This window comes from Pogoniulus pusillus, chromosome 10 (assembly GCF_015220805.1).
Source record: "Pogoniulus pusillus isolate bPogPus1 chromosome 10, bPogPus1.pri, whole genome shotgun sequence".
In the NCBI taxonomy this organism is placed as follows: domain Eukaryota; kingdom Metazoa; phylum Chordata; class Aves; order Piciformes; family Lybiidae; genus Pogoniulus; species Pogoniulus pusillus.
In genome coordinates this window covers 34,261,793-34,285,984 of record NC_087273.1, presented here as the reverse complement: position 1 = coordinate 34,285,984, position 24,192 = coordinate 34,261,793, and the positions used below count along the sequence as shown (strand labels likewise).

The following is a 24,192-nucleotide window of genomic DNA, read 5'->3' as shown; positions in this document are numbered from 1 at the left end:
CAAAGGCAGATGTTTACAGCTAACGCTACAGGATAGTTTTAAGCAGCAGTCAGTGTTTAATCAAACAAATTAGGCTCCCACGATGCTCATTTTTAAAGCCAGAGGGAAACAAAAATGGTTAAATGGGGGCTGCTGAGCATTGCTTGGGAAAAAAAAAACCCAACCCTCGTTTAAAATTCATCTTGGGAAAAAAATGCTTTAGAAAAGTGCCTTTTCTTGCTGAAAAGGAAAACATTTGCCTTGTGGAAATGCCTTGTTCTCATGCTTAAAGTCCATACACAGCAAGAAGGTCATCAGTCAGGGCTGTCTACTTTCTCACTTCATCAGTTAAAGCAGGTAACAGCTTAGGTGTAGCCACCTCTGCTGTGAGCACTGAAAGGTCACAGGCTCCGTCTCAAATCTCTGTGGTAGTAAAAAAATATCCCTTTGGTATTTGAGCAGTGTTTTTCCTAGCTCATTCATCTGGCACCAAAGGATGGCAGGTTTGGCTAGCACAGGGTGTGAAATGAAAAACTAAAGGACGCTAAACATACAGAATTGTTTGGAGGAATCTTCTGCTTCACTTGGGTTTGACTATTACAGAGGGTAAGATTTTAAGATTTAGAAGTGTGGCCAGCAGGTCGAGGGAGGTGATTCTCTCCCTTTACTCTGCTCTGCTGAGACCCCACCTGGAGTACTGCATCCAGCTCTGGAGCCCCCATTACAAGAAGGAGGTGGATGTGCTGGACTGTGTCCAGAGAAGGGCCACGAGGAGGATCAGAGGGCTGGAGCAGCTCTGCTGTGAGCACAGACTGAAAGAGTTGGGGTTCTGTTTGGAGAAGAAGAGGCTCTGAGGTGGCCTTATTGTGGCCTCTCAGTATCTGAAGGGGGGCTACAAAATAGCTGGGGAAGGACTTTGCAGGAAATTAGGGAGTGACAGACTAGGGGGAATGGAGCAAAGCTGGAGGTGGGAAGATTCAGACTGGATGTGAGGAGGAAGTTGTTCAGCATGAGAGTGATGAGAGCCTGGAATGGATTGCCCAGGGAGGTGGTTGAGGCCCCATCCCTGGAGGTGTTTAAGGCCAGGCTAGATAGGGTTCTGAGCAGCCTGATGTAGGGTAGGGTGTCCCTGCCCATGGCAGGGGGGCTGGAACTAGATGATCCTTGTGGTCCCTTCCAACCTTGGCTGATTCTATGATTCAATAAGTGGCTGACCACCCACAGCCAAGTTTTAGCACAAAGCTGTGTAAGGTTCTTTGTTGCTTAATCAAATCTGACTGAAACCAACATCTCAATCTTCAACAATTTTCTCTGGTTAGGTCATTTCAGCCCCAGCCTTGCTCATCTTTTGAGCTCGTTTGGACCTAAGCTGGCTAATCTCTACCTTTGGTTCTAATTACTGGCTGGTTCCTTATCAGGCTATGGTGGGAAAACTACCCAGCCTCTGTTGAAGCACAGTTTGCTGTACACATCCTCCCATCCTGGGAGAGGACAAAACAGATGCTGTGCCAAGGTGACCCAAACCTCTTACCCTAACAGAGGGCTCATACACAGGGCTTACTATATAATAACAAGGTCAATCTAAGATAAGGAGGAACTGCAAAAAAGATGACAAGACTTTAACAGAAATACTGTAAATATTTGCTGTGGTCACTTTCTGACTTAAGGAAGAATTTTTTAACACTCAGAATAGTGAAACACTGGCCCAGGTTGCCCAAAATGGTGGTAGAAGCCTCATCCCTGGAAACATTCCATGTTGGATTGTTGGGGGCTCTGGGTCTAGTTGAGGGGTGGGTCCTTGCTGAGTGCAAGGTCACTTCCAACCCAAAACATTCTAGCAACTACTGACCAAGACAACTGCACAAGGGACCACACTGAAGGATAAAGTTTCTCTATCTCATGATTCCATTTCACAGCTGAGGAAGAAAGACTTTACCTTTCAGTGAGAAGCTTATCAGATATCCTTTCTGAGGCTTTACTATCACAGGTAAAAGTGAAAAGTTGGAGGAGAAGCTGTTGAACAAATGAATTATTCTACTCCTAACAAAAACCCAGCACTGGCAGGATCATTTAAACCACCTAAAACCAGATCAGCAAAGAGTTACCTGTGTTAAGATGAAGGCCACTCTCCTTTTGCTAGTCATTACAGCAGGGTGCTGCTTGGCTATCAGCTGCTCTGAAGCCTCTCCTTCCTACCTGGCTTTCTGGGGCTTTAGAAGCAAACCCATATTCAGACTCTTCCCTCACTAGCAGCTCTTCTAAACACTGCAGGCTCAAGGCAGATTTGGCTTCCCAGTGGCCAGCAGAAACACTTTTTCAGCGCTGCAAGCTCACCTTTCTGGAGAGGCATTTGAAATGCTTTTTCTTCAGGACCAGCTGCAGTGTCTGGACAGCCTTTACGCACGAGAAAGCAGCTAAGGAGATGTTTACTGAGGCGGATATGGCCTCTGCATGGATGGAGACTGAAACAAAAACTGATGGATGTTTCTGAAGAATGGAAAAGTACTCAACAACCCAAACAAGGGAGAGCTCTGCTCTAAATAAGTCCTTCTGGCAGGCTGCAGGGTGCTGTGTTCTCTGCTGAGAAGCACCGTGCACACCGGCCTCAAACCTTCTCCTGTGCAGACTACTGCCAGGCGAAATGCAAAGTGATCTCTGCCCGCAGACCTTCCAGATTTAAAATATCCAACCAGCTGGAATCTAAAAGCAGGATCTCACAAGAGGGATTACAACCTCTTGTGACCTTTCATTTACAACCTCTTGTGACCTTTCATTTCTCGACTGTGGCAGATCCCTGAGCCGTATTTGCCCCTTTCGCCAAGCTACTGGAGGCAGAGCCCAAAGTCAGGAGCAATTTGCTTCTCTGAAACTGCAAGGAGGGGAAAAGAGGTCAACCACAACTTTCACAAGAGGGGTGCTGCATTCAGTCCAATTTACTCCCCCAACCCCTGGCTCCTGTTACTCATCTCCTGGCTAAGGCAGCAGGAGGTAGTGAGTAAGGTGGGCTGCTGTGCTGACCTCTAGACTGAAACAGCCCTTGTCTGCTGGCCTGTAGAGTTTAATGTCTCCATCAGCTCTGCGGTGTGGGTCGGTGGTGGCTCGCTGGTGGTGAATCTCTTGCTCTTCTCCACGGTCTTGTTTGAGCTGCCACGCCATCTGATCCCTCAGTTTGGACTGTTAGGTGCATGGGCGGTTTACAACGAAAAAACAGAAGGACAGGAGGGAATAAAGAAAAACCAAAATGGGTAAGGTAGACGACTGAAAAAACTACAAGACAAAGAAAAGCGTGAACAGAAAAACCAACTTAAATACAGTGGCATAAGAGAGTGAAGAGAACAAAACCAAAATGAGGATGAGCAAAATGATGGGCTGAAACATCTGAAAAGCAAAAAAGAGAAAAAGAGAGGAAAAAAGAATGCAAACACTGGTTATGAGGCGCATGCAATGAGGATGCATGAGTCAAACCAACAGCAAGCATACAAGTCATGAAGGATACGGGGGACACAAGGCTCTTCCTTCCTTACTTGTGCTGTGCAGAAAAGCCATGTCCAGTGTGGCAGTGGTGGCAGTTTAGACATGCGCCCAGGGGCAAGGCTTTAGGCAAGGCAGTCCTTCGTTGGCTACAGAGCTTCTCACTCGCTGCTCGCTTAGGGGAGTGAGCTGTAAGCAGGCCTTTCAAAACACATCACTTAGAAAACTGCGTTCGGTTGGGTTCTTTTGGCAAGGCTTTTGAGAACACGCCTGACCCTTTGACGAGAGAGCATAATAAAGACCTCCTCACATTTCTTAGCAAGGCTGCTAATGGACATTCATCAGAATTGATACATTTTGGGGGACTGGTTTAATTAATCTCCTCTTTCACAGGGAAGCACTGCTGCTACGGACAAGAAAAGAAGACAGATCTCTATAGCACCAGCGGATTAGCCTTTTTTTTGTTTGCCACGAGGAACCACCTCTGAGTCAAAGGAGTTGTGCAAATAATCAAAAGAAAAGAAAACAAAACGAAATCACAAAACCTATAAAGTGTTTAACGTTACGCACTTCGATACATCGCGGGTCTGAAATCATAACAAAGCAGCTGGGAGGAAAATTAGCTCTAGGGTAGCAATGCCAGAAAGAAGGAGAAATGATAAACAGAAAGAAGGCAAATGTGGGGCTGACCTACCTGGAAGTCGGTGATTAAATCCTTCCCCAGGTTACCAATGGGAGAGTCTCGGGACATGGATGTCATCGTGGACAGAAAACTGGAAGACTCGGTGAGATGGGGAAGAGGGGAAAGGTCTTCCATCTGCTCCTTAAGGCCCTCTCCAATGTGATCAACCTTCTCCAGGAAGGTCTGCAGCTCCTTCCGGAAAGCTTTCATCCTGACGTTGACCGTGTCCAGAAGCTCGGGTTCGTACTTGTCTTCTCCTCTTTCGTCACTGCTTCTGAGGTCCTGCTGGGCGGGCGGGCTGCTGGTTATGTGCACCTTGGCGTCGTAGATCAAGCTGTCCGTGTCAGTGATAAGGCGCTCCACGGTCCGCTCCAGCCGCTCCGCCTCGCGTTTGATGTTGATTAGTGACTCGGTGTCCTCTTTCACTCTGATGAGCTCAGCGGAGCACAGGTCGCTCACTTCCGATGGTTTCCCACTCCCAAAACCCGATGTCTTCTCATAAACGTCTTCGGAGTCGCTCTCACCCCCAATGGGTCCCTCTCTCTTTGGCTGAGGTGGACGACCCTCATCGCTGTCACTCTCCTTCTTCCCAGCATCGCTGTCAGCGTCGCTGTCCCTGGGGCTGGAAGTGCGCAGGCCCAGGTGAGAGGCAAGATCGTAACGCTGGACGTTGGACATCAGGACCCTGTTCTCGTACTGCAGCTTCATCACTTTCCCACTCAGCTCATTGATTTGCAACCTGGCTGACTTCAGCTCCTCTTGCAAGGTCCCACCACACTTGGAGGCTGTCTCATCCAACCAGCCCGGTTCTTGGCCCGGCTCGAACTTGAATTTGTTCAGCTCGTTGGTTAGCTGCTTGTTGTGATCCTCGATTTCGGAGATCGACCTCCGCAGTAGCTCTGCTTCCTCTTCCACAAACTGCAGGTGCCGGCGCAGCTCCGTGGCTGACTCCACGGAGTCGCCGTAGGGTGAGGTAGGAATGCTTGAAATGTGGTCCCTGCTGAGACACTCTTTTTCATACTGGCACCTCATATCCTCCATCTCAGCTTTAATCCCCCTGTTCTCCACCTCCAGTTCCACTATTTTTCTGCCTAGTATGTTGGCTTCTTCCTCCACCAGCTTCAAACGAAGCTTCAGCTCAGCCTCCCTGGTGCTGGGTGGTCCTCCTGCCTCCCCAGTAGGCAAGGGACTGTCCACGTCTCCATAGATGGACTTGTACTTCTGGAGCTCCTGCTCCAGTTCATCTTTCTCTCTCCCCAGCTTGGCCATCTTCTTGCGCATCAACGCTGCCTCCTCTTTGGCAAACTGGAGCTGGCACTTCAAATCAGCACTGTCCTCCTGCCAAGAATAATCACCCCCCCAGCAAAAAAACAAAAGAGAGATTAAATTGTAACAGAAGCACAAGCAGGAGCTTCATTCACAGACTCTCCACCTCCCTACCCTCTGTTAGGTACACAAACACGACACAGAGCTGCACAAATCACACAGCTGACTCGTTTCATGGCTTGGTTCTGGTTAAATTGGCAAAGCAGCTTGACCAGAGTTAAGAGGGGGGATAAAAACAAATCAATTGTGCTTGTGCAAGTGTTCAGTGATGCAAGAGTGCCAGCACAATGCTCACTTTCTCTCAAAACCCAAGCAAATCTCGTGGAAAATAATGACTCAGATGAAAAGGCTCCATGAGTTTGTTGGCACTTTCTGTCCTGTTGATGTTTAAAGATACTTTTGCTCCCCTTTCAGCGCCACAAAACAAAGCCTGCTCTGGCAGATTTGCTCATCACAATCCCAAATCTGAGGCTCCTTCAGCTAGAAAGCACCAAGAGGCTGGGGCTGTTCAGTCTGGAGAAGAGAAGGCTTTGAAGTGATCTTATTGTGGCCTTCCAGTATCTGAAGGGGGTCTACAAAAAGGCTGGGGAGGAACTTTTTAGGCTCTCAGGGAGTGACAGGACTAGGGGGAATGGAGCAAAGCTGGAGATGAGTAGGTTCAGAGTGGACATGAGGAGGAAGTTGTTGAGCATGAGAGCGGTGAGAGCCTGGAATGGGTTGCCCAGGGAGGTGGTTGAGGCCCCATGGCTGGAGGTGTTTAAGGCCAGGCTGCATGGGGCTCTGGACAGCCTGATGTAGGGTAGGGTGCATGGCAGGGAAGATGGAGCTGGCTGATCCTTGTGGTCCCTTCCAAGCTGGACTGATTCTATGATTCTAAGACAAAAAAAAGGTGTGTTAAGCTGCATGGCTGCCTTGCAGAGTGAAAACTTCAATGACTCCTATTAACCAGAGGCTGCCTGATGTGCTTTTAGAATAGGATGCACACTGCTGCCTCTGCTGCTGTACGGATCAGGTTACCACTACTGTTTCCGATACAAACAACTGTTCACATGGGAGATTGGTGAACACGTGGGGGAAAAGGGAAGGAAAATAAAATCATTAAACCATGATCACATCCAAATCCGTCCCACATGAAGCCTGCTGCCTTTCAGGGAGCGCCAGGCTATTGAATGAGACTTTGATTTCATTCTGTGTGCATTGGGCATTCTCGAGTGCTGCACCTCAAAAGCAAACTCCAGCGTGCATTGTGCTGAAGTAAGAGAGGAGGTTAAGCAAATTCTAAGCCGGTGAACAATTTCCTTGCGTGAATCCCTTTCATGGATTGCCATGGAGATCCGGGCACTTGGCCTGCTAAGAGACACATTTATCAGCGTTAGCAGCACAATGGCAGGCAGGCTTTGAAAGAGGCTCTCTTGAGACGGCAGGTTTTATATACCATTGTTGGAAGGCTGGGTGGGCATATGTGCAATGATCTATGGAGACTTCATTTCAGTCTCTGGAGCGCTGTCATCTCGCAATAGCATCATTTGGTTGTCATTCCTAAGAAGGGCGACCAAACCCAGAGGAAAACCTGCCTGACTTTCCTTTTTTCACACCCAAAAACACCCAAAACGTTTACAAAACTCATTACAGCTCAGCAGTCCAAGACTATTTAACTCCTGAAGAGCAAATCCTTGCATGCTGTGTCTCTTTTGCTTTCCTTAGATTGGTTTTGCTCCCTTCTGTTTTGATAGATACTAATTATGTCTTAATTTCAGCTATTAATAACTAAAGAGGCACAAAAGTAATCGGTTATATCCTTCTGAACTCAGCTTTCCTACTGATCCTGCTTGGTGCAGGCTGGGATTGGGATGTGTGCTAGTTTGAGCCTAGCTAGAATGTTTTGCTGAGAAGAATTAGATAGCTGTCTGTGAAAAGGAAACAGTGGTGATGTCTACTTCACTCATAGGCTTGCTGAGATGTACAATAAGAACATAAATATAGATAACAGAATTTCTCTCTGGAGCTCAACCTCTTTCTAACCTAACCTGCCGTCTGTGTGACTAATCCATCTGCTTCCTAACCCACCTGCCTGACCCTCCAAACTACCTTAAACATAAGGCAAGATCTAGGGTAAGGGAGAGGGGTGGGAGGAAGGTGGGAAGGTGGTTGGGAGCCCCTCCTGGGGACTCAGGTTTCTGGGAGGGCTGTTGTGTTTCTGTTTTACTTTTTAACTTGTTTATTTCTGTATATATTGTAACTATCTACCTGTATCTTGGGCTAAGCTGTAAATACAAAGCTTCATTCAATTCCCAAAGCTGCTGAGTCTAGTCTGGGTGACTTCCAAAGTGTGTGGGGTGGGCAGAGAACACCCAAACCATCACAGGATGGAGAGGTTGGGACTTTGAAATGCTAAATAGTGAAAAAACTAGATCTTAAGTCACAGGACAGAAGTAATAGTCAAAGTTTCTGTTAGTAGGTGGTTTTCAGTCGTAAGCAAGAGCCAGACACAACTTGATCAGTTGACTATCAAAACTTCAGTCTTTGTGTTTCTGGCACCAGAGATGTGAGTTTTCGATGAATACCATCAAGGTGCAACTAACTGATTAGAAGCAGAGCCTCCAGGAGATGGCCTTTTCCTCCTCTTCATTGTCTCACATACACTGCCCCTCTTTTTCACACCTACATTTGCAAATCGTTTTCCTCTTTGTGACTGAAAACGAAGTATCAGATAAAACACCTGGCAGAACTCCATCTAGCCTCACTCCGAATTTCGGGTTGCTCCGGCGGGATAAAGTTGTATGATGAAAGCAAGATCTTCGGTCAGGGCTGCACAATACACTCCCTTTGGTTTTCCTGTCATTTAGAGCCAGTTTAGCCCCGTGGCTTTTAGGGAAATACAAAGATCCCAAGGAAAGCTACTGCCAAAGCAGGGAGGCAGAGCGGAGCTCACCAGTGGGGTCACTGCTCCAGTTTATTTATCTGTTAATAGCTTGGAAATAATCACATCTGACATCCTCCTTATTCTGCCTTTCTAACCCAGCATTTCCCCCCGTGCTTCTTGCACCTCCCTGACTGCTGGCAGCTGGATGGATAAACATAGGGAAAGATCAGCCCTCCCTCCCCCCCAGATTGGGAGCACTGGGAGGGGGCAGCTCCAAGCCGGGGGTCTGAGTAAGCTCCAGTCTGACACCAACTGCCACCAAATAACCTAAATAAGAGTCACTGACTCACACTTGGGACAACATTTTGGAGCTTTTGATGAAAAGGGAAAGGCTTTGATGGGTTTGGGGTTAGGGCCCCAGCGTTTTTTTGCTGGGCATCACTGCATGACTCAACGTGCTTTGGAGTTAGTGTTGTTAGATCAGGACAAAACCACCATCACCTCCTTTTAATGGAGAGACTTTATTGCTAGGTTTTGCCCCTAGGTTCTGTTTTTGTGACACAAACACAAGCCTCACATGAACCAACAGAGCTGATGGATGTTAATCTCACCTCCTAAACACAGAGCTCATCTGGAAAGGTGAGAAAGCTCTAGATCTTCCCCGTCTCTCTGCCAGGGAACATGACTACTGAAAAATCCCATTCCCCAGACTGCTTGGGTTTTCCCCCCACAGGAAAAGAACAGTCGGGAGGGATTTATCAGCTAGATCTAAGCATGCCAGCAGGGTAAGACTCCAACCTTCATGCATCTGTCCCTCTGAAACTTTGTGTTCAGAAATATCAGCCATTTCTTGATCAGTTGAAACCAAGTAGAAACAACAAGAGGGTGAGATACCCACACAGTCAAGTGGCATTTTGACACGTAAAGCAAACTATAGGAGAGGCTAAACCACCAAAATTAAGAGCAGTTTGCTATTCATCACAAAAGAAAAGGGGAGGGGGAAAAAAGGAGGAGAATAACAGTGTTCCCACCGTTTTGGAGGAGTAAGAGGCTTGAATCCCAGGGGCTGAAATATGGCACAGCCTGGCTGTATTTCACATCCAGGACCTGCTTTCCTAAAAGGTGGGTGTGGGGCAGATGGTATAGCAATAAGAGAAGGAACAGCACTGCAAAACTGCTCCAAGAGAAAGGATAGCACTGCAAAACTGCTCCAAGAGAAGAAACAGCACTGCAAAACTGCTCCAAGAGAAGGAACAGCACTGCAAAACTGCTCCAAGAGAAGGAACAGCACTGCAAAACTGCTCCAAGAGAAGGAACAGCACTGCAAAACTGCTCCAAGAGAAGGAACAGCACTGCAAAACTGCTCCAAGAGCAGGAACAGCGCTGCAAAACTGCTCCAAGAGCAGGGACAGCACTGCAAAACTGCTCCAAGAGAAGGGACAGCACTGCAAAACTGCTCCAAGAAAAGGGACAGCACTGCAAAACTGCTCCAAGAGAAGGAACAGCACTGCAAAACTGCTCCAACAGAAGGAACAGCACTGCAAAACTGCTCCAAGAGCAGGAACAGCACTGCAAAACTGCTCCAAGAGCAGGAACAGCACTGCAAAACTGCTCCAAGAGCAGGAACAGCACTGCAATACTGCCCCAAGAGAAGGGACAGCACTGCAAAACTGCTCCAAGAGCAGGAACAGCACTGCAAAACTGCTCCAAGAGCAGGGACAGCACTGCAAAACTGCTCCACCACTCACGGTGCTAGTCACGGACCTTAAGAGATCATTAGGGATAAATGGGAATTAGTGATTACTGAGGGTGATTATTCACATGCAATAGCATTGCAGCTCTGCAGGGCACTTCAGAGGGATGTAAATGGGGAGGGAAAAAATAAAAGGCAGAAAGAACCCACCCTCCCCCCCCCCCCAGATCCCTCCCTGCAGAGCCTGCAGGCTAATTTAGACAAATGTAGAACGTGGAGATAAATGAAAGGAAACTTAAAAGAAAGGACTAAATCATTATGTAACAGTCAACGATGTGATGAGAATGAAGAGCTGATCAAAAATCCCCCCCCAGAGACGATATTTCTTTACTGCCAAGAAGACACAAAGAGAGATAGAGACCAACACCATCTCCTCTAGCAGCACCACCACCAGGCACCACCACCGGCTGAAGGGCACGGCCAGGCAGCAGACAGGTAAGCAGGTTTGGCGTTGCAAGTCTGCCGGCAGGGCAGCAGGAGCAGCACCCAAGCGTCTGGCACTCCTACCTTGCGCTGCAGGACCACTTTTCTCTGGGGTTTGCCTGATGCCTGGGCTTTTCCAAGAGGCTCCATTCTGCAATTCTGCTGAACAAAAACTTTTTTTCTTCAGTGCTGCCAGAGGTGGTTGGGTAAGAGCTGCTATGAGGTCTACCTCTACACCGCTTCGAGACAACCGACTGCAGCAGGCATTGCTTGCTCAGCGTGCCCTGCGGTGGGTGTGCTGCCCCTGATAACCTTAGTGATGAGCTCCCAGGAAGTAAAAACATCAGTTTCTGCCATTTGCTGCAAGTAAAGCTGGTGAGAGGCCTGGAGCACAGCCCTGTGAGGAGAGGCTGAAGGAGCTGGGGGTGTGCAGCCTGCAGGAGAGGAGGCTTGGGGGTGACCTCACTGCTGTCTACAACTACCTCAAGGGTGGCTGTGGCCAGGCGAGGGATTGTCTTATCTCCCAGGCAAGCAGCAACAGAACAAGGGGACACAGCCTCAAGTTGTGCCAGGGGAATTCTAGGCTGGATGTTAGGAGGAAGTTTTGGCCAGACAGAGTGATTGGCATTGGAATGGGCTGCCCAGGGAGGTGGTGGAGTCACCGTCCTTGGAGGTGCTCAAGAAAAGCCTGGATGAGGCACTTAGTGCCATGGTCTAGTTGACTGGACAGGGCTGGGTGCTAGGTTGGACTGGATGATTTTGGAGGTCTCTTCCAACCTGGTTGATTCTATGATTCTGAGTAATCTGTGAGCATGTGGATGCACTGACTCTGAGTTTGCAGTTGCTTTTCACTCACAATATATAGAAACATAGAATGATAGAGGTTGAAAGGGACCTCTGGAGATCATTTAGTCCAACCCCTCTGCTGCTGCAGGTGCACCTCTAGTTTGCACAGGATCACATCTAGGAAGGTCTGGAACCTCTCCAGAGAAATGGAACCCATACCCACTCTGAGGAGCCTGCTCCAGTGCTCCAACAACCTCAAAGCAAAAAAGTTTCTCCTTAAGTTCTAGTTTGTACCCATTGCTCCCAGTCTTATCACTGGGCACCACTGAGGAGGGCCTAGCCCCATCCTCATACTCCATCCTTTAGATGGACTCTCTCCAGTAGTTTCCTGTCCCTCTTGAACTGAGGAGCACACAAGTGGACACAGGACTCCACGTGCAGCTTCACCAGAGAAGGGTAGAGGGGAAACCTATTGGCCACATAATGGGCACCTGAACTTATCTTAGGTATCCCTGAGGAGCAGAGCTTTGAGCCTCCTGGGCTGTGTCCTTGCCTACCCCTTTGGGCCATGCCCCAGGACCTGGTGTTTTTTTCACCAGGTTAGACACTTTCTGTGGCATGCTCTGATCTCAGCCACCCTCTGAATGGGTTTGGAGACTTTCCAGAGCTGGGAGATGGCTTGGATATGCTGACCACCTCAACCTAGAAGGCTGTTTCTCAGACCTTCCTGGCCTAAAATACTGCTGAAGGAAAACTGACTGGGCACCTTGCACAGTGCTGTTGCAATGGTTTCCACTTTCAAGCCCAAATCCCTTTCTTGCAGGAGCTACAATGTGTGCACAGCATAAAGCCTTCCTCTCCCCTGGAAAAAAAAATCAGGGATCACTTCAAGTAGTGCAGAGCTGACCCATGGTTCCTCAGTTAATATTCTTACATCCTTTCTAAGGCTTTCCAAGGCAAAACAGAGCTGATCTTAATGCCTGGATTTGGGCAGAGGAAGCAAGTACAAGGAATCCATTCCCTCTGTGCTGCTCTGTAGTTCCAGGAATGAGGAAAGGAAGGACAGTGCCACCCACAAACCTCAGTGGACAGCCCTCTGACCATTTTTGTGGCCCTCCTCTGGACCTGCTTCAAGCATTCATTATGGGTGTTATGATTTTAGGACTCCACTGACTCAAAGACAACCTGTAGGTCTTAGCTGTGTATGCTAAGCTTGCTGAAGGGGCAGCAGAGGAGGCTCAACCCTTCTCTAACAAAGACATCACATCACACTTGGCTCCTTTCTCTGGAAGGTGAAACACTACCCCCACCTCTCCAGCTATAAACACCAACCACACTGGTGCTGGGAAAAAGCTTTAACTCCTACAGTCAGCACAAAAAAGCAGAGGAAACCAAGCTGACCACTTCCCTGAGGGAATCAGCCTACAGAATTCCAGTGAAACCAGTGTCCAAAAGGAGAGTGAGTGGGCAGCTTAGGCTCTGTGTTGTGCCTCAGCTTGGAGGAGCACAAGTTCACGAGGGATCAAACCCCAGTGTGTGCCATGAGAGCTCGTGAGGTGCCTCTGCAGCGTGCAAACCACACTGCCTGCCAGGATGCTCATTAGCAACACAGCTTTGGCACCATGTATAAGTTTAGTTAGTCCCTAAGATGTGATCCAATCACTTTGTGAGGCAAGGTGATTTTTCTCTCTGTCTAGAAAACCCACAGCCTGAATCTACAGACAGAGGAGCTGCGTGGTTTAGAGATCACCATCGCGTCCTCAATTGCTTCTACATTATCTCTAGGAGGTCTCAGTAGATTAAGGTCTAATTGCACTCTAGTTAATGTGCCTGATGGCCCTGTCAGCAGCCAGAAAAAGAAAATTGGGAGTGTTATCATGTGATTTTAACCACCAAAACCATACCTGGGTAAACGTCTTTTTTTCTTTGTGTATCTCTCTGCTGCCTCTTCTCTTCAGGGAACTCTGCAAGAGAAGCAGCACTGAGTTATTGATAAGCTGAACACAAAGCCTGCAGGTTTGTCAGGCTCATTGCTATAAAACTCATTTAGGAGAAAGCAAGGATAGCCTCCTGAGCAGCTGGGGATTTAATTTTTCATGCTAATCAGTGAAAACCCCATGATGATCAGGGCACTGACAGTGAATTCTCCAATGCACAACATTTCTCACCACACACACGAGAAAAAGGAGAATGAAATTAGTTAAAAGTTCACAGAGGGGAGAGTAAGCATCTTAGTTTCTTCTCTGGACCATCACATTTTTGGGGCAAAACTTTCCTTCTGCATAGGGCAATGATTTATGTTTGATTAATCCAAGGCAGAAGGCCAAGAATGTTACTCAGAGTGGATGTGAAACACATTGTGGAAAACCCAGAGGAAAGCAGCTCCCCAGAAAACCAGGGAAGGATGTGCATGTGCAAGCTATGTAAAGTAAGATTACACAGAGCACAAGGCCTGTGAGGAGGAGCTGGAGTCGTCTAAGCTGCAGAGAAGGAGGCTGAAGTGAGATCTCATTTGTTACAAATGTCTGAAAGGAGGCTGGAGTGAGGTCACTGCCTTCTGCCAAGTAAGAAGCAATAGCACAAGAGGAAATAGCCTCAAGTTCTACCAGGATGGTTTAGGTTGGACATGAGGAACAATTTATTTCCCAAAAGGGTTGACATTCCCTGAGGAGAGGAGGAGAGGCTGAGGGAGCTGGGGGTGTTTAGCCTGGAGAAAAGGAGGCTCAAGGGTGACCTTGTTGCTCTCTACAACTACCTGAAGAGAGGCTGTAGCCAGGTGGGAGTCGGTCTTTTCTGTCAGGCAACCAGCAACAGAACAAGGGGACACAGTCTCAAGTTGTGCCAGGGGAGGTCTAGGATGGATGTTAGGAGGAAGTTGTTGGCATTGGAATGGGCTGCCCAGGGAGGTGGTGGAGTCATCATCCCTGGAGGGACTTTGAAACTGTTTTGATGTGGTGCTAAGGGACATGTGCATTGGTGGACCTGACTGTGGTAAGTTAACAGTTGGACTTGATGAGAATCCTAAAGGTCTCCTCCAACCCAAAGGATTCTGTGACTATTGGTAAATTTGTGCTAGCAAACTTACTGAGGAGCCCAGACAAAGCCTAGGTAAGGCTCTGGGTAATTAAGCTACTTTCTAAATCAGACTGGAGTGATTTTGCCAAAGTCTATATCCTTTTATAAGCAGGATTTTTAAAGACATGGGACTGATGTCATCACCTCTGCTTGGTGTCCAGAAGCCTGTCAGCACCTAAATGGCAAAGCAGAATCTTCCTGAGGAGTGGCAAGTGGAGCACCATAAAGATGTTAGCCGTGGTGGTCCTGAGACACAAGGCTGTACTAAGTTCAAACTGCTGTGACCTGGGTCCATTTGGAAGAAGCATACATTTGCTCTCTGCAGGTTGAAGTAACAGAGAGGAACAACAGATATGAGGAAAAAAAGAGTGGGAAGCTTGAGGCTGCAGCAGTCACTTGAATTCAAAGTTGGCTGGTTTGCTCTGTTTGTGACTGGAGCCTGAAGGCTGATACTCCCCAGCAATCATCCTGACTTTGTGGCCTCTTTTATTTACTGCCTCTGCTTCTATTTGCTCTGCAGGGGACAATTGCCATCTGAGGCAATGCCTGGGTTGTCATGGACTTGCCCTCAGCATGCCTTTCCTCTGGCTCACGCACTGGAGTAGTGTGCTGGGACCAGCACCGGCTTCTGTGTTCCAAATCACAGAATGACAGCATGGCAGAGGGAAGAAGGGACCTCTGGAGATCATCTAGGCCAACCCCCTGATACAGCAGGGTCACCCACAGCAGGCTGCCCAGGACTGCAATGTCCAGGCAAGTTTGGAATCTCTCCTAAGAGGGAGACACCACAACCTCTCTGAACAGCCTGCTCCAAGGCTCAGGCACCCTCATAGGAAAGAAGTTTTTCCTTATGTTTAGGTGGAACTTCTTGTGCACCAGTTTGTGCCTGTAGCCCCCCTGTCCCATCAGTGGCCCCATCCTCTTGACCTCCATCCTTTGGATATGGATCAGCACTAAGAAGATCCCTCTCGGGCTGCTCTTCTCCAAGCTAAACAGCCCCAGGTCTCTCAGGCTTTCCACCTTACAGAGATGCTGCAGTCCCCTCAGCATCTCTGGAGCCTCCACTGGGCTCTCTCCAGCAGTTCCCTGTCTCTCTTGAACTGGGGACCCTAAAACTGGACACAACACTCTGGGTATGACCTGACTAGGGCAGAGTAGATGGGGAGGAGAACCTCCTTTGACCTGCTGGCAACACTCCCTCCCAGTCTCTTTAATCAGTGCTGGAAAACACGAGCCCAGCGAAGAGGAAAGGAAGGGAGGGAAGAAGCATCCTGTTATATAGAATCAGTCAGGGTTGGAAGGGACCACAAGGATCATCTAGTTCAAACCCCTCTGCCATGGCCAGGGACACCCTATCCTAGATCAGGCTGGCCAGAGCCCCATCCAGCCTGGCCTTAAACTCTTCCTAAAAAGCTAAATCCAGCCTCATGCCCAACCATTAGCTGGCACAAAACACAATGTGAGCTCAGACACAAGCCCACACACCCCATGCAAACCCCAACTGCAAGCTCTCTGTGGCTCTGTGGTTTGTGACTGAAGCTATGCAGCTACTGCTAACGATAATTACTGCATGCAAAGACAAACCTTCTGCTCTTTGCTAGCCTCACTTCAGTACTTAAAACCCATTCATGTGCTGCACCATATGCCCAAGACACACTACAGTTTATTTCTGCTAATCTGCTCTCTGCTAGAATCCACTGATTCCCTTTAACTAATGAAGCTGAGTAAGAGAAATGTTGGTGGTTTGTTTTTCTTGCATACTTGAAAGAGCTGAACCAAAAGAAGACTTAAAGCACTCAAAACATCATATGAGAACCTGTTACACAAGCTGAGCCAGGATAAACACTTCTCTCTCTCTCTTTTTGTTTTAAATGTGGTGTGATTTTAGAAGGTACAGAACTAAAGGCAGTCAACAGTCAGTAGCATCAAGCCCTGACACACCAGATAGGTCACTGTGACACAATCACAGTGGTTGGAGGGGACCCCTGCAGATCACCTTGTCCAACACCCCTGCTAAAGCAGGGTTACCCTCAACAGGTTGCCCAGGATTACATCCAGGTGGGTTTGGAATCTCTCCAGAGAAGACTCCACAACCTCTCTGTGCAGCCTAGTCCACTATGGTTGAAGAGATAGGGGGCACAGCCCTGGCCCTCACACTTGACTGGTCATCCTTGTGATGTCAAGTGAGACTATAGCCTGGGCAAGAAGAAGTTGACTGCTTAATGCATTTAATTTAGAAGTCCTTAGAGTCAGGGATGAGTCCACTAAATTCTGCAGAGGCCTCAATGCATGACTGTAGCAAACAGCTTCCAATTGGGCAAGGAATTAAGAACTTTGTGCCAGCTCTTAAAAACCTCTTGGCAAAAGGTGACAGAGTCACAGCATGGAAGGGGTTGGAAGGGCCCTCTAGAGATCATCCACTCCAACCCCTTTGCTAAAGTAGGGTCACCCACAGCAGGCTGCTCAGGATCACAATGTGTAGGTAGGTTTGGAATCTCTCCAGAGAAGGAGACTCCACAACTGCTCTGGCTCCAGCACCCTCACATGAAAGCAGCTTTCCCTTATGTTTTGGTGGAAGTTCCCCTATCTTAGCTCGTGCCTGTTGTCTACCCCTGGGCACCACTGAAAAACGCTGGAGCTCAGCTGGATGTCACACTTGGACACATCCAGATACACACACGGGCTGTGTGTGCAAGAGAAAGTAAGGGAGCCTTTGCTCTGTTGCTTGGAAAAATAGAGGGAAGAATTAAAATTCAGGTAGGAGATGTGGATGACAGGCTGAGAAAAAGGAAGGAGGCAGGCTTTGGAAGATGCAAGCTCTTCTCCTCCTCCTCACTGGAAAAATGGATTTCACAGAGCCAGACTAGCAAGTCTGTAAGGTATTGCCCCAGACAGGGCCTTGCTTTAAGCAGTTCCCCACTGCCCTGTTTGGCTATGCGTAAGGAGATCCTTCTGATCAGTGCTCAGCAGGAAGATTGCTCCAGATTTCCATAAGGCAGAGACTAAACCTTAGGCTGAGTCTGTGCTCAGTGTAGGAAAAAGAATGAGATATGTACCTCTGGGAGCTACCACTGGATTCCAGGCAGAAACTTTCCTTCCTACGTGTCAGATGAGGACTAGAAACACAGGCATGGCAACGAGAGACTGCCTGGACAAAGCTTTCTATGATTCTGAGCCCTACACAAGAGTAAGGAAAGATTTTGGTAACCTCAGGAAATTCAACAAGGCCAAGTGCAACGTCCAGCACATGGCTCAGAGCAACCCCTGGTATCAATACAGGCTGAGGGATGAAGGGGTGGAGAGCAGCCCTGTGGAGAAGATCTGTGTGTGCTGGTGGGTGAAAAGCTGGACATGAGCTGGCATTGTGCCCTCACAGCCCAGAATCAGTTGTGTCCTGGGCTGCATCCAAAGCAGTGTGGGCAGCAGGTGGAGGGAGGGGATTCTGCCCCTCTGCTCTGCTGAGACCCACACCTGCATCCCTGGGTTCAGCTGTGATGTTCCTCAGCACTGGAGAAACATAGACCTGGTGGAGGAGGCCACAAAAATGATCCAGGGGTGGAACCTCTCTGCTGTGAGGACAGGCTGAGAGACTCGGGGTTGTCCAGATTGGAGAAGAGAAGGTTACAGGCAGACATTCTTGTGGCCTGTCAAGGGTTAGAGAGGGCCCATAAGAATGACAAGGACAATCTTCTTAGCAGGACCTGTCCATAGAATCATAGAATCAACCACCTTGGAAGAGACCTCCAAGATCATCCAGTCCAACTTATCACCCAGCCCTGTCCAATCAACATTTGTTATGACACGACAAGGGGTAATGGTATGAAACTCAAAGACAGAGATTTAGGCTAGATAGAAGGAAGGCATTATCTACCCTGAGGGTGGTGAAACGTTGGCCCAGGTTGCCCAGAGAGGTGGTAGATGCCCCACCCCTGGAAACACTCCAGGTCAGGTTGGCCAAGGCTCTGAGCAACAAGCCCGAGATGCAGATGTCCCTGCTGAGTGCAGGCAAGTTGGACTTGATGAGCTTTAAAGGTTGCTTCCAACCCACCCTTTCTATCCTCTCCATTTCAGCAGTGTGAGACCCACTGAGACACCAGCCAGCAGAGCTGATGCTGCAGTGGGGCTGCAGGTGCAAGCAGCAGCAGGTGGAACACACCAGGAGCTTAAGTGATTAGAACTGTAAAATGATGCAAGAAAGGAGCATTTCTCTTTGATGTAGAGCAGATCAACATCAGAAGCTTCAGGAAATAATGCCAGAAGGAGCATTTCCACACTAGGTTTTAGACTCAAGAGACCAGCCAGGGTTGGCTGTCTACCAAAAGATCTTTCAATGATGGCTAGAGAAGATTTGAGTAGTCCTTTAGTTAATGTAGTCTCCTAGAAAAGAGGAAGTTCTCTGCCTTCACAGCTCTGCTGCAGTTTGATTGCCACCACATCTCTCAGCTACCAAGGAGACCTAATACATGGGGGTAAATAAATCACCCAGTGTTTAAAGGTCTTCCCAAAAGGTTATGGGATGTAGCAGCTACAGCGTTACCAGCAGAAAGAGACACAATCAGTTTTGAACTCGATGATCTTAAAGGTCTTCTCCAACTGAAACAAGTTCTACCATTTTCACTTTCCTAGGACCCTAGCATGGAGAGGGAGAGATGATTTGTGTCTTTCAGTGACACCAGCCCAAGGAAGGTCCTGCAAACTGAGCAAGTGAGAGTGAGCCTGTGCAGGTGGGTTTGTGCCTATGTGCCTTTGAGAGCACCAGAGGGTTACAGACCTCCAGGAGCTAGGAGGTGTACTGGAAAGGTGTAACATTTGTGTTTCTCCCCATAAATCCTGCATCCCTATAAATCTAGCTGCAAAGTTAATTTCTCCCCTTTTCCCTTTCTTTCTCCTCTTGGGAAGGACAAGCAGGTTCTTATCTCTCTGCTGGGGGAGAAAAGGCCTCGTTGACCTTGCCAGTGCTGCCAAGTAGGCTTGGAGCTGCTGAATTTGGGCATGGAAGCCTGGGTTTTGTTAGCCTGGTATAGAGGAAGGTTTGGCTTAAGGAGTTAAACCCAGGCTGTGGATTTCTCTGTATTTTATATGCTTTACTATGCTTTGCACTATAGCACTGTAGCATATGAATTGCCTTTCCATTTAAACTTTCCAGTTCTCCAGTCCTGTGTGTGAGAGGTTTTCTTCTGCCCCTTGTGGAAGAGGGAAAAGAGCAATCTGTCCCACTTTAAACTGCAACAGTGGGGGAGAGCAAGCAGAAGTGAACGCACTGGAATCAGAGGTTGAGTGGGACACAGAAACGAAGTTCAAGAGCTGTTGTGGACTAGGAACTACCCCTCCACGCTATTTGTAATTACTCAGCATGTATGACCAAGACCTTCAGCAGAAACCACCCCTCGGACAGGTTTCCCTTTGCCCAAAGGAGAAAATACCCAAACAGTTTTACCTAAGAGATTCTTTTCATGTATAGAAGGTTGTGAGGTCTCCTTCTCTGGAGACTTTCAAGGCCTGTCTGGATGTGTTCCTCTGTGATCTGCGTTAGATAGTATTGCCCTGCTCTGGCAGGGGAGTTGGACTGGATGATCTCCTTGGGTCCCTTCCAACCCCTAACCTTCTGTGATCCTGTGATGTACAACAGGAACAATCCTATGTGCAAGACATTATTATGCCCCAAGTTTTCACCCTGAGGTAAGCTGAGAGTAGGATGTGCTTAGAGCTGGGAACAGGCAGCGATTGAGAAGGATTTGGGAAAGAAGGAGGAAAGAACACAGAACCCCTAGGAGCTGCCAGCATGTCACTGCTATTAAGAGGAGCGAGTGGTTTTGGGTGCAGTCTGGCACCTGCGGGCGAGCGTGGGCTTGCTATCGTCTGCGCCTCAAACCCAACCTGCAGAATCAAGTCGTCAGCTATTGAAGTGACAACGTCTGCAACGCCAAAGCAGAGAGGCTGGCTTGGAAAGGCCAGCCCCCAAGGCAAGTTCTATCACTGTGATGTGCGAGGAATTATGCACCAGCATCTCGCTGGGGCTGATGAGCTGCATGAATAATGCTCTGTGCCCAGCGAGGGCTCGCTCCCCAGCACTTTGAAATGGGTAATCACCATCTGCATTTGCATTCATTAGCAAACGCTGCCTGAGAGACAGCTGGCACTGCTCTCAACGTGCATGCATGAGTGACCAAATCCACCAGCTCCAAGTACAGCAGTAGGTGAAGAATCACAGCATGGCTGTGGTTGGAAAAGGACTTCATGATCATTGAGTACAACTGTTATCTAACTCTACCAGGGCCACTACTACACCATATCCTTGAGTACCATGTCTAGACAGCTTCTGAATATATCCAGGGATGGTGATTCAGTCACTTCTCTGGGCAGCCTGCTCCAGCTTTGAGAACCCTTCCACAGAATTGACCAGGTTGGAAAAGACCTCTAGGATCACCGAGTCCAACCTATTACCAATCCTTCTAATTAACCAAACCATGGCACTGAGTGTCTCATCCTGTCTCCTCTTAAACACCTTCAGGGATGGTGACTCCACCACCTCCCTGGGCAGCCTATTCCAATGCCAATCACTCTCTCTGGGAAGAACTTCTTATCATCTAGCCTAAACCTGCCCTGCCACAGCTTGAGACTGTGTCCTGTTGTTCTTTCACTGGGTGCCTGGCAGAAGAAACCAACCCAGCTGGCTACAACCTCCTTTCAGGTAGTTGTAGGCAGCAATGAGGTCTCCCCTGAGCCTCCTTTTCTCCAGGCTGCACACCTCCAGCTCCCTCGCCTCTCCTCTCAGGGCTGTGCTCCAGGCCCTTCACCAGCCTAGGTGCCCTTCTCTGGACACATTCAAGCACCTCAACAACTGAGGACCCCCAAACTGGACATAGTACTCAAAGTGTAGCCTAACCAGTGCTGAGTACAGGGGAAGAATGACTCCCCTGGTCCTGCTGGCCACACTATTCCTGATCCAGGCCAGGATGCCAGTGGCCTTCTTGGCCACCTGGGCACATTGCTGGCTCATGTTCAGTCAGCTGTCAACCAGTACCCCCAGGTCACTCTCTGCCTGGCCTCTCTTCAGTACTGAAGTTTTTCCTAATGTCTAAGCTAAACCTCCTTGGCATATCTCAAGGCCATTTCCTCTTGTCCTATTAGTCACAACTTGTGAGAAGAGACCAACACCCTCCACACTACAATCTCCTTTGAGGTAGTTGTAGAGTGATATGGTCTCCCCTCAGCCTCCTTTTCCAGTATCTGCAAGGCCAACAATTGGGCATTTCATAATAAGAGACAACTTCATGATGCTGAGCCCTCACACATTCCAGAACGAACAAAACATCCAGAGGGGCATTAAGAAGAGTGTGAACAGCAGGTCAAGGGAGGTTCTAATCCCCCTCTACCCTAGCCAGGTCATACATGGAATACCGTGTCCAGTTCTGGGCTCCCCAGTTCAAGAGAGACAAGGAACTATGGGAGAGAGTCCAGCAGAGGCTACAAGGATGCTGAGGAGCCTGGAGCATCTCTGTGAGGAGGAAAGGCTGAGAGACCTGGGGCTGTTTGGCCTGGAAAAGAGCAGCACGAGAGGGGATCTCATCAATGCTGATAAATAGCTAAAGGGTAGGGGTAAGAGGATGGAGCCAGACTTTTCAAGGGTGTCCAGTGGCAGGGTAAGGGGCAACATGTCCAAACTGGAACATGAGAAGTGCTATGTGAACACAAAGTACAACTTCTTCCCTCCGAGAGCAGCAGCACACTGCACCAGGCTGCCTGGAGAGGTCATGAAGTCTCCTTTGCCAGAGAGACTTCAATCCTGGGCAACCTGCTGTGGGTGACTCTGCTTTAGGAGAGGGGTTGGACTAGATGATCTCCAGAAGCCCCTTCCAACTTTGTCATTCTGTTCTATGGTATGTGACTTCAGGTCTTGCCAACAGACCAACTCCTTCGTAGTGGCTGCTCTCCAAGAAATGTCAGTGGCTTAATTGAAGGTAATCCAGCTTGGCATGAATGTCAATCAGAAGAAAACCAGATCCACTGTGTAACAGATGGTGGATTTATCCTGAAGTGTTAGTTAAATGCATTGCTAACCACTGCTCAGGAATGCCTCACTGCAAGTGTTTGCCAGGCACTGCGCCAGTGGATGTCAGCCCCACCCTGGATCTCCACGGGCTGCATGAGGACAGCTGTCTCACCATGGTTTTCACCATGGGCTATAGCAGGACCTCTGTTCCAGCATGTGGAGAACATACTTCCTCTCCTTCTGTACTGATCTTGGTGTCTGCATAGTTGTTTCTTTCACATATTCTCACTTCTCCACCCAGGGTCAGGTTATTTCCTCTCTTAAATATGTTATCCATTGTTGAGGGGCTTGGCCTTCACCAGCAGTGGGTCTGACTTGGAGCTGGCTGGGATCAGCTCCATAAGACATGAGGCAAGCTTCCAGCAGCTTCTCATAGAAGCTACCATCCCTGCTACAAGAACCTTGCAAGGAAAACCCAAAAGATCATGGAAAGATTATGGCACAGAATGAAAAAGCAGAAGACCTCAGTGCTTCTCCTCTGGCACCTTCCCTCCACACAAACCCAGCTCCACTGGCCAGAGCAGGCAGTTTGTCTCTCAACTTTTGGCAGCTTTGGACATACCAGACCCCATCAAGGGTGTTCATCATCCCCATTTATCTCACTGCTTCAGTGTTACCCTTGCTTGCTCCTTCTGGTAGACACAGAAAAAACCCTTTGTGCAGAGCTCTGTCACTCTGCAACCACTTGATTGGAGTTGATGATCTTAAAGGTCTTTTCCAACCAAAAAGATTCTCTTTAACACTCTCCTATCAACACATCACTGAAAGAACATGATCAAGACCTGTTTCCTCAGGAGAGGCAGAAGTGTTTCTAAACCCCAAGTACCCAACAGAAGTTTTGTCTTGCAGCTCTCTCATGCTTCTGTATTGTACTGGAGAAAGGTAGATGATGAGTGGACATTAGGAAGAAGTTCTTTACTATGAAGGTGGTGGAACACCAAAACAGGATACCCAGGGACTTAGGGGCCACCCTGTTGGAGAGCTGCTCCACAGAGAAAGATCTTGGGGTCCTAGTGGACAGTAAGTTCTGCATGGGCCAGCAATGTGCCCTTGAGGCCAACAGGGCCAAGGGTATCCTGGTGTGCATCAAGAAGTGTGTCCAGTAGGTAGAGTGAGGTTCTTCTCTCCCTCTACTCTGCCCTGGTGAGACCACACATGGAGTACTGTACCCAGTTTTGGGCTTCCCAATTCAAGAGAGACAGGGAATTGCTGGAGAGAGTCCAGGGGAGAGCCATGAGGATGATGCTTGAGCTTCTCTGCTATGAAGGGAGACTGAGAGACCTGAGGCTGTTTAGCCTGGAGTAGAGAAGACTGAGAGGGGATATGATGAGTATCTATAAATATAAATGGAACATCTCTCTTATGAGGAGAGCCTGAGGGAGCTGGAGAAGAGAAGACAGAGCAGTGACCTCGTTAATGTTTATAAGGATGTAAAGGGTGAGTGCCAAGAGGCTGGAGCCAGGCTCTGCTGGGTGATGCCTGATGGCAGGACAAGGGGCAATGGGTGGAAGCTGAGGTATAGGAAGTTTCATGTAAATTCAAGAAGGAATTTTTCCCCTGTGAGGGCGACAGAACGTTGGAACAGGCTGCTCTGGAGTCTCCCTCTCCAGAGATATTCAAGACCTGCCTGGACACATTCCTGTGAAATCTGGTATAGGAGATCCTGCTCTGGCAGGGAAGTTGGACTGGATGAGCTTTGGAGGTCCCTTCCAGCCCCTGACATTCTGTGATTCTGTGAAATACCTGATGGGTGGGTGTCAAGTGGATGAGGCCAATCTCTT

The 24,192-nt window shown here is 48.5% G+C and overlaps 1 protein-coding gene across 9 annotated transcripts in view; it reads right to left on the bottom strand.

The window, feature by feature from the left end:
- The window catches only part of MTCL1 (microtubule crosslinking factor 1), a 136,849-nt gene that overhangs the window by 39,663 nt on the left and 72,994 nt on the right, over positions 1 to 24,192 (bottom strand). For 3 of the 9 annotated variants that reach the window (XM_064150192.1, XM_064150195.1, XM_064150197.1), the window contains exons 4-7: positions 13,188 to 13,247; positions 10,582 to 10,659; positions 4,145 to 5,470; positions 2,998 to 3,153 (exon numbers count right to left, since the gene is read on the bottom strand). In XM_064150192.1, coding sequence (XP_064006262.1) covers positions 2,998 to 3,153; positions 4,145 to 5,470; positions 10,582 to 10,659; positions 13,188 to 13,247 — 1,620 coding nt within the window. The remainder of the gene's footprint in view (positions 1 to 2,997; positions 3,154 to 4,144; positions 5,471 to 10,581; positions 10,660 to 13,187; positions 13,248 to 24,192) is intronic. The other 6 variants (XM_064150194.1, XM_064150198.1, XM_064150200.1 and 3 more) reach the window with 3 other exon arrangements.